The sequence below is a fragment of the Misgurnus anguillicaudatus genome, chromosome 25 (assembly GCF_027580225.2).
Source record: "Misgurnus anguillicaudatus chromosome 25, ASM2758022v2, whole genome shotgun sequence".
Lineage (NCBI taxonomy): Eukaryota > Metazoa > Chordata > Actinopteri > Cypriniformes > Cobitidae > Misgurnus > Misgurnus anguillicaudatus.
In genome coordinates, this window is record NC_073361.2 from 20073167 (window position 1) to 20083978 (window position 10812).

Sequence of the window (10812 nt, forward strand, 5' to 3'; positions counted from 1 at the left end):
ATACTTCTTTTTTTAATTGTGAAGGGAGGCAGATATTGAACTAATATAAATGTTGCCGCATGCTTAGATCCTCCAAAAACAGCATTGACCCTGACAAAAACAGGTGTGGAGCTACGTGAATGTATGCTGGAGCTCTAGACTTTTCTTAATGGCTGAGAAACATCTCACTGCCTAAAATAAATAGTTATATTAAGGCATTATAATAGTGCCCTCTGTTATGAGCAACGAGTGCATTTACATGGCCAATGTACTAATACAATATGCTCAATTCTGCACTGGTGCGTAAAAACATTAAACAACCAATTAAACAATTGTATATGTAATGGTAGCCATGATGTGCCCATAAAATTGTGTTAGCTTTTAAATGTGGCATATAGTTTACTGTGGCTTATTCCCCTGAGCAAACATAATAGTTAGTTGTGACTCTGTTCTACCATGTTTTCTCTATATGACCCCTGACCTCTACAATTTGTATTTTGTGTCTTAAAAGTTCATTTCAATGTCAAATGTAATTTTATTGTGCTTTACAGAACGGCTTTTACAGAGAAGAAAAGTACAGGCAAATAAAAAAGGAGTTAAATATATAAAAGTATGGTAGTATTACAAAAAAAGGTGATTTCTCATCAATTGGTTTGAAGCATGTATACTAACAGACACAGCAAACTGGTTTTATCTAGAAAAGATACTTAAAATATCTAGAAATGTACATACGGCTGTTTATATTTTTTAATGTTTGTGTTGTAAATAACATAACATTGCATGTATGTTCTAAGCTACACAGTGTTGTGTAGGACATATTCAGTGCCTGTTTCTATTGATTTATCGAACACAATGGGTCCGCCCCATGGGCTGCTTCAAATGAATATAAATACATCTGCCATTCACCTTTAACTGTCCGCAACTGCCCCACAGGCAGTTTGTGCAACCTATTGACGCCCCCTCAGCTTTGTAGACATAGAAAATGCATTAGCTTATCTTTTCTTTAAATTATCGTGATTATTTTAGGTTCAAGGGGATTTTTTACTAATTCAAACACATTTTTGGGTAACAGTGGCATTGCTGCGCTCAAACCTTGAGCTTCAAGGTTAGTACAAAAGGTGTTTCTATGAGCTCTTAACTAGCTATGCAGCGCATGACCTGCTAACACCTATTATTAGGCCTAACCAGTTATAAGAGAAAGAGTTGATCTAACAGCATGGCTGATATAATGCAACTTTACCTGCATGGCTATATAAAGTCATTCAGGTATAACAATATATAGTAAAAGAATAACAAACAAAAACAAATTAGGACAACTTTCTTTAAATTACCTGTCGATTTGGGATTGAATAATTTTTGGGTGGTTTAAAAAGATTAGAGATGTAATGCAAATGAGATCTATTCATGTGTGATGCTTCGCTCAATACAATGAGTGCTGAAGAAAATAGCCCAGCTATAAATAACTGCATAGTGTAGATGTTTCCTGCATATAGAAATCAGATCAGTGGAAAACTCGAGAGAGATCAAATAGTTTTGGGTTTTCATATAGCAGTTTTAAGTTTTGTTATTAAATATATCAGAAAGAAAATCTACAGTGGTGCATTTTTTTGTGTATTTATGGATCTATTGTAATAACTATTGGTTTAACTTAAAAAAGTAAGTTACCTGATTGCCTTAAAATTTTAAGTTAATTTAACCTAAAAATATTAGTTGACACAACTTTTTTGTGACTCAATAAATTTTTTCTTTTAGGACAACCATGTAACTAATTTTTTATATTGAACCAACATTTTTACAGTGTTAAGATTTCTATTTACCAAAACTACAGTGGCAAAATAGTTAGATACTTATAGTTTTTCAAATGCGTATAGAGCCACTGTATACTTTTATGCAGAACCTTAAGCACCAATTGACCTTCATATATAGAGGTAAACAGTATTTTGATAATGATTTGTAAGTATTGTCCCCATTGCTCTGTATTTAGGTTGTCCTGTGCACAATGGGGGTCAAAGCAGCTCTTCCCAGGTATGAGCTCTATGTTTACATTGTAGTGCTGTGTATGGCAATGCTCTGGTCTACAAGATGGATATTTGATGTGTCCAGCTGTAAGTATAAATAAACACATTTTACCCTATAGCCAATGTGTCGTCATGCTATACAAAAAACCTGCCATCATTCATGCTGGAGGAGTTGAGTCCAGTCAATCTTATATGTTTTTCACAGAAATGTTCACTTTTTAATGCACTTCATGACACAATGCTTATACTGTACTACTAGAAGGACACCGAAATAGTTCTCATGTGTATTGTATGAGAGAAAAGACAGCTAGCTGTAGAAAGCTATGCAAAGTACGCAGAAGGGGTCATGTTTCAGTATTAATACACCAAAGAATGAAAGACCAAACACTTGCAGAGAGAGAGAGAGAGAGAGAGAGAGAGAGAGAGAGGTATTATTGTGGATCACTATGTTTATTTCACCCTGACCACCACAAACAAACAAAACAAACCAAATAATAATTAGTGAGTTGGCATTGTGGGAATCCATCTGTAAAAACCAATCAAAACATTATTACATCAACATAAAATGTGTAAAGTGAACCATATTCAACTCTCTATGACAGGCGGTGGCAGGGAAGGGGTTAAAAAATAAATCTACTTAATGAATTTAGGTGAAATATGTTTTAGAGGTGATAATACATTGATTATTTTTACCACAAGAGACCTGAAAATTGTATCATGAATGTAAACAAGGGCCATTTGATGATTTGAACTCATTCAGTATTTGATGAAGTTTATGTCATGCTAATATGACTTTATTTCCAGCAAATTCCAACAGAAAAACCTTTAAGACCAGCATTCAGCCAGGATGGTACTACTCTGGCAGAAAAATGGTGAGTTTCTTTTAAACAAACTTTTAAACTATAAAATATCTGTACTGTTTCTGTCAGAGAAAATGGTCTGAAGATGTCACTAGGGCAGCACTGTTTTAAAAAGGTCCATGTGTGTACCATTCAGGTACAGATATGTATACATTTGGTACCCATATGTACCTCTGAGGTACTAACAGGCACACTTTAGGTGCAAATATATGCTTTTTGAAAGGGTACCACTACCACCCCAGTGACATGGTAATGGACACCTTATGACCATTTTTTTCACAGTACATGAATATATCTGGGTCAGTGACAAAAAAAACCAACTTGTTTTAAAAGCATGTATCAGGTTTATTTGAATGTACATAGTGTATTTATTTAAATTGTATGCAATAAAAAAATACATTTGCACCATTTTTATGAAAGTTAAGACTGAATGGACCTGAAAATTTCAAATGGTGTAACCGCCAATTGGGCCAAAGAATAAGAAATATTAAATATTTATGCATGTAAGCGTAATCATCAAATTAAAGTAAAATATTTTATTAGTTATTTCTAAATGTAAATTTTAATGCGTTTTTGTAATATTTGTCCAGACATATGCTGAAAACAGCTCTGTTTTCTAAATAATCTTTGACAAATGATGTTAAAATTAGGGCTGTGCAAAAATATCGATACAGTTAACTATCGCGATGCGTTTTTCCACGATAGTGTATCGATATATTATCGATATAAAAAACGATCAAATCCCTCTGTTTGCTTCAAACGACCTCCTCCGCCACTGCTGTAGTTGTCTCTGTCCAGTTGTCTGTCATACACTGCCATTCTGTCAATGTCTCAGAAGTTAGCGGGAGTGAGAAAATGGCAGAAAATGTAAAAACACCTGCAGCTTTCAATGCCGACGTGTGGAAGCAAAAAAATCAGCTCTTTTTTTTTAAAAAAGACAGAAAAAGTACTACAATGTATCGCAACACGCAACATATTGTATCGTACCATGATACATGACCCATGTATCGTGATATGTATTGTATCGTGGGGCCCTTGCCAGTACCTAGCCCTAGTAAAAATGTATCTAAAAAAATCATGTTACGCTAAACTAGGTGATTATATTTTATTCCACATTTTTATGAATATATTTATATTTTCATTAAAAAAAATACTAGTTACACCAATTGACACAGATCGGCTGCACTAGGCCTGTTCCTTGATTAGTAGTAAATCGCCATCAACTGCTCTCAGATGGAGCGGCATTTACTACACAAAGGCGTAGTTCACTGACAATCACTGACTGGGCAATTTTGCATTAATTATCGCGGACGTATCGCATGCGATATGGCACTGCTTGTCAGTGAACTACGGCTTTGTGTAGTAAATGCCGCTCCATCTGAATAGCAGGCGATTTACTACTAATCAAGGAACCGGCATTACTGACGAGATGCGCATAATATCGCATGCAAATTATCGCCCACCACATTGACATTTTTACAATTATCCCCCAAATATTCTTTCAAAATAAAATAAAACCAGAAATTTTTGACTTGGTCCTCAAAAAAAGAGAATGTATGCAAGTAATCTGCAAATTTATTTTGAAATTTGAACCCTTTAACCTTTAATTGAACCATACAGACACAAAATAATTAACTTCACGTTGTTGGCCCAACTATAAATATAATCATAGACACTTTACTGATTCCTGGCTACTGTATTGCAGGATACGGCTGATGTCGAGTGGATGATGTGGTTCTCTACGTTCAGAGATCATATCATCTTTGCTCTTTCAGGTCATGTGATCTTTGCCAAGATCTGCTCTATGCTGGCTCCTCAGGTTCTACATACATATGCATGACACGTTTGATGTTATAGACTCTTTAACTGATGCACCCATAGTCACATCTTCTCCCATCCCACAGTACAGATCCCTGGTTTACATGGCGTACGGTATGCTGGCTGTTTTCACCAGTATGGGCTGGGCATACGTCACTCTCATCCTCTCTCACTGTATACTGTTGTACAGCATCTCTCTGGTTAAGCTCAGGTGGCTCTGCTTTACGGCAGGCCTCACCACACTGGCCACCTTTAAAATGGAGCCCTTCATTTCCTGGCAGGTGCGTCCGTCATTACTTAAGTAGAAACATGTGATATTTTAAAATGTCTTATTTGTTATTGCCTTTGGTAAATTAATTTACAGTAGATGTCACAGGGGTCAGTACCCTTTGCAAAGGTCTTAATATGTACCATGTAGGTAAAGATATGTATATATTTGGTGCCAGTGTGTACCACTGAAGTACTACTATGAACTCTTCAGGTGCAAAGGTGTACTTTTTGTACATTTTTTGTCCGATACAGTGGCTGCCGGTGACTTCTTTTTTTGAGGGCGCTCAATGCGAAGTTCGTCACAACATGTATGTAGCCCATCATGTGTGCGGTTCGTCATTTCAAAATATATGTTCGGCGCGTCGAGTAATCCTATGTGCATCACGTGTCTTGTCAAAATAAAGGGTTTATTATAAAAAAGACGCTTGCATTTGCCTGATACTCGCATAATCTCATGCGTAATCAGAGTTTAGTGTTAAGGGAGTGTCTTGCGTGTATTTTGTGAATGTGAGGGTCTCTTTTATCATAAACGTTTTGACGCGCGTGCAGTAGGCACTTACTTTGACAAAACACGTGATGCACATGGTTCACATGACCCAACAAACACATATTCTGAAAACACGAGCAACACACATGGCACATATTTTGAATTTGCGCCCCTCGGAAGAGCAGTCACCAGCCGCTCTGGAGGACACAGAATATCCAGAATCGAAATTGCATGGACAGCCTTGGGTGTAAATGGTGTATTTTTCTGTCGTGCAGGCAGGATTTGTTAGTGGCTCTTTTGAGCTTCGTCCTATCCTGTACTATGGTGGCTGTGGGTTCACCATCATGCGCTGCATGAGCTTCGCTCTTGAGAACTGTGAGAAGAAGGATGGAAACTACAGCATCTTGGAGCTTCTCAAGTACAACTTTTACCTTCCTTTTTTTTTCTTTGGTCCCGTCATGACCTTCGACAAATTCTACCTTCAGGTGTGTAACTAAATTTGGTTTGTTTTTCTAGATGTAATGTAGTGTATGACAATATACACTCACCTAAAGGATTATTAGGAACACCTGTTCAATTTTTCTTTAATGCAATTGTGTAATGGTGTGGGGGATGTTTTCTTGGCACACTTTAGGCCCCTTAGTTCCAATTGGGCATCGTTTAAATGCCACAGCCTACCTGAGCATTGTTTCTAACCATGTCCATCCCTTTATGACCTCCATGTACCCATCCTCTGATGGCTACTTCCAGCAGGATAATGCATCATGTCACAAAGCTCAAATCATTTCAAATTGGTTTCTTGAACATGACAATGAGTTCACTGTACTAAAATGGCCCCCACAGTCACCAGATCTCAACCCAATAGAGCATCTTTGGGATGTGGTGGAATGGGAGCTTCATGCCCTGGATGTGCATCCCACAAATCTTCATCAACTGCAAGATGCTATCCAATCAATATGGGCCAACATTTCTAAAAAATGCTTTCAGCACCTTGTTGAATCAATGCCATGTAGAATTAAGGCAGTTCTGAAGGCGAAAGGGGGTCAAACACAGTATTAATATGGTGTTCCTAATAATCCTTTAGGTGAGTGTATTGCTCATGTAGCAATGCAAAGCAAAGGTTGTGGGGTTTGATTCACACATACTGATAAAATGATTAGCTTGAATCACTTGCCAATGCATAAATGCAAATCTAAATGTTTCCACTTTGACCCCACCAGGCCAATAACCCAAACCTAACCAGGAAGGAAGGGGAGATGTGGAATATTTCCATCCAGGCCCTCCTGCATTTGGGAATCATTACTATAGTAGCGTTCATCTTTCACTTCATGTACATTCTCACCGTACCCAGTGACATGAAGCTTCTTAAACACATCTCTGACTGGGCACTCAGTAAGCAAGTGTTAGTGTGTGCTTAGTTACATATACAGGGGTTTATCCCTAATAAAACACCCTCTTAATACCATTTCTGTTATGTTGAATAGTCGGATTGGCCTACTTGAATCTGGTGTATGATTGGGTAAAAGCTGCTGTGATGTTCGGGGTGATAAACACAGTGTCAAGACTGGATCATCTGGACCCTCCCAAACCGCCAAAATGCATCACTATGCTTTATGTGTTTTCTGAGACGTAAGCAGGCCTTTGCTCTTTAATTTGTTTACTCTTTAAAAACTGTAGTGATCAAAATTAACAAAAAATGTGTTTGTTTAATTTGTTCCTTTACAGACACTTTGATCGAGGAATTAACAACTGGCTTTGCAAGTATGCTTGTTCATTTCTTGAACTTTTAACTATTCACTATAAAACATTTCATATCGAACACTACTGTAAGGTTGTGTTAAATACACTGTCGTCTCCACAGATATGTTTATAACTACCTTGGCGGTAAACATGAGAACACTGTGAATGAGCTGATAGCGTCTCTGTGCACGTATGGTATCGCTGCCCTATGGCTTGGACCAAGCTGGGTAGTTTTCACCTGGGCTTTCTTAAACTGCTTTGGCCTTAATTTTGAATTATGGACTACCAGGTTCTTCAACATGGAGCCGTTTATTTCTATTGAGGTAATTATGTGAAAGAAATTTGACCACCATATATGAGTAGTTTTAATATGCAAGTCAAAGGGCTATCAATCTTGTTGCATGGATATTATGTGTCCTTTCAAATATGAAAAGGAAGCAGTGCGCTCTCTAGTGGCTAAATGTGATGTTACAGGAGGTACAATATTTGAAGCCAAAATCTAACTGTTTTCTTTCATTCACAGATGGCAATATCCGATTCAATGTCACGCAGAATAAGGGCTGTGTTTAATACCTTCAACTTCTGGATGATTGTTCTCTACAACATCTTGATTCTGAACAGTCTAGATTTTACAAACCTTGTTGCCAAGAGATTGTTACTTAAAGGTGAGCAATAACATTTTAGTGCCCTGTATATAGCTCAGTGGTAGAGCATTGCATTAGCAGTGCAAAAGATCCTAGATTTAAACCTAGGGAACACACATAGGCCTACTGATAAAAACTTTAAACTTTGTAGTGCACTATAAGTCGCTTTGGATTAAAGTGTCTGCCAAAAGCATAAATGTAAATGTAATATTTAAATTCATATTAATAATCACAACTTTACAATTATTTTATGCAAACCATTGTAAAGTTGTGTATATATATATATATATGTATACTACAGTATTTACTACACTATAAAAACAGTTGGTTCAACAACTTCAACTTAAAAAGTTGCCTAAATTGAGTTTATTCAACTTTAAAGTATTAGTTGACGCAAAATTTTTTACCCGTTTTTTGAGTTAACTAATATCTTTAAGTTTAATCAATTCAAAATTTTAAGGCAACCGGGTAACTTACTTTTTTAAATCATTCCCCGCCAGTAATTTTTTGAAAAGTTGCACGCCAGCATTTTTTGTGATTTTCACAAAAGTTTCACAAAATGCCTTCCAGGAAAATAAATAAATATGTATATATATATATAAACATGCAAATATATAAAATAAAAAACAGACCGTCTGCTTTCAAACAAACAATAAACAAACAAACAAAACAAAATGGGGAAAAACAGTTTCATTATATTTCTTCTCTGCTTATAAACTCTACAGGTATTTTTCTTTAAAAAAATTTTTAGCAAAAAGCTGAAATAATAGCGTTTTTGTGAAGGAATTTGTTAGAGGTCAGAGTCAGAACGATTATCAAAACATATACAGAGTTTAAAATTAGTAAATAACGTTTTGGTTTCAGTTTTTTTCATAAATCTAGTGGATAATCACGTATTGCAGATTAACATAAAAATTTTTCAGAAACAATTTTTTTAATGCAAATGTTTTCTCTTAATTGATGAGATAACTCGTCAATGGCGGGGAAAGAGTTAAGTTGAACCAACAAATATTGTTTAGTGCTGGGCAAAGATTAATTGCATACAAAATAAAAGTGATTTTTTTTTGCATAATATATGTGTGTGTATACTGTGTGTAATTATTATGTATATATAACCACACACACATACACATATCCATTTCAGATTTTTTATTTATATATCTTTTTTATTTATATATAATATAGAATATATAAAAATATATATTAAAAAAATAAATAATAATATATATATATATATATATATATATATATATATATATATATATATACACACACACATGTAAATGTTTCTTAAATACGTACATGTATGTGTGCATATTTATATAACAGCACACACACTCATATATTATGCAAAAAGATTAATCTTTACCCAGCACTAATTTTTTTTACAGTGTACAGTTTTATCAATTCAATGTAGTTAATACTACAGAATACTATAGTATACACCAGGAGTCTCCAACCTTTTTGTGAGCAAGGCAATGGATAAAACAATCTGGAGGGCTACTTTTTTGATATAGTCTACTCAAAACTTCTAAAATTACATTTCATTATTATAATGACAAGGAAAATAAAAACTACTAAATTATAAACTAGGTAAATTGTGGATTTTTCTCATATTTCCATTTAAAAAATATTTTGCTGGATCCCGGGATAGATTATACATATTTGAGTGGGTCGCAAATTGAAAAGTTTGTGAATCACTGTACAGAAGTATACTACAGTATTTTTTCACGTTTGTATTTTCGTAAAGTCTCCGTAAAAATCGAATCATGTGTTTGACAGGTTTTCCCTTCACTACCATCACTGCCATGTTTGTTACCTACTGCCTAATTCAAATGATTAAGGAAAGAGAAAGGAGGCAAGCTCTGATCGATGATCCAGACCCAATCCCACCTCCTGCCCCCATTCCTCCACCCTCCACTGCACCCAGCACCACCACAGTACCCAGCACCCAGACAGATGCTGCTGCCGCTGCCCAGCCTGTGGACGCCAACAAGGAGAAAGCAGAGTAGAGTTTAGATGTGACGGTTATACTGTAACCACCTAAATGGTTTATTACATATTTGTGGTCTTGAAATACAGCAGACAGTTATAGTCTGAAAGTCTAAAGGAAGAAGGGTGTTAAAATGAGAGCACTGTATGGAAAGATGCTGTGTTTAAAACAGCTAGTCTGAAGTTCTGCTTTTACATGATTGAAAGTTTTACATAGATATAATAGGTGTTACAGATATGTGCTATGTAGTTACAAAAGTTAGTGGGTTGATTTTAGTACTTTAGTTGTTTTAATGCAAATGATTCTGGAAATTGTTCTTATAAGTAATTCACATGAATATGAAATGATGTCCTTATCTGAAAATCACAATAATAACATACAAACGAAAGATTTGTTTAATGAATTTGTGATGTACATTGACGTAAAAATAAATGAGTGATATGTGTGTATGTCTCAGCATGAGTGTGCTATGCTCCTCTTTTGTACACCAACTCATCAGCTTGTTTCCGATAGTGGTAAAGTTATTAAAAGATCATCTGATGGAGTCACTGGCACGGTCTGCCTTCATGACAAGAGATCTTAAATTAATCTCTGACTCCAACAAAAGCATAAAAATCCTTTGAGAGAACATTCATGATCTTTGATGTCATTATGCCCTTTTCACTCTTGTAAATTTATTTGAATTGGCATAAGGTTATTTTCAACCCAGTGTTGGGTCAAAAAGGTACAAAATCAAACCGTTGGCTTGTGATTTGTTTCAACCCAAAATGCTGGGTTGTTTTAACCCATATTATGGATCAAATACAAACATTTTCTAGGTTAATTTAACCCAGCGGCTGTGTTTGGGGTTGAAAATAACCCAGCATTTATTAGAGTGTTTCTAGAAAGGCGTGATTCATAGATCCCAAAAGTTAGTATGCAGTAGTCTGTGATCTCACCCTTAGGGCGGCCGATCTCCCATGGGGCAATGTGTCAGCTGTTGCACAGGACAGGGTGGGTTGTA

At 35.8% G+C, this 10812-nt stretch overlaps 1 protein-coding gene across 1 annotated transcript; it reads left to right on the forward strand.

Annotated features, from left to right (window-relative positions):
• Positions 1-752: 752 nt before the first annotated feature.
• hhatlb (hedgehog acyltransferase like, b) lies at positions 753-10266 on the forward strand. The gene is made up of 12 exons (XM_055181596.2): positions 753-1084; positions 1964-2084; positions 2802-2869; positions 4563-4676; positions 4762-4956; positions 5708-5917; positions 6653-6824; positions 6917-7061; positions 7158-7193; positions 7294-7495; positions 7696-7837; positions 9599-10266. Exons 2-12 carry the CDS (start codon positions 1979-1981, stop codon positions 9826-9828), a joined length of 1620 nt encoding a protein of 539 aa, XP_055037571.2. The 5' UTR covers positions 753-1084; positions 1964-1978; the 3' UTR covers positions 9829-10266.
• The last annotated feature ends 546 nt before the right edge of the window (positions 10267-10812 follow it).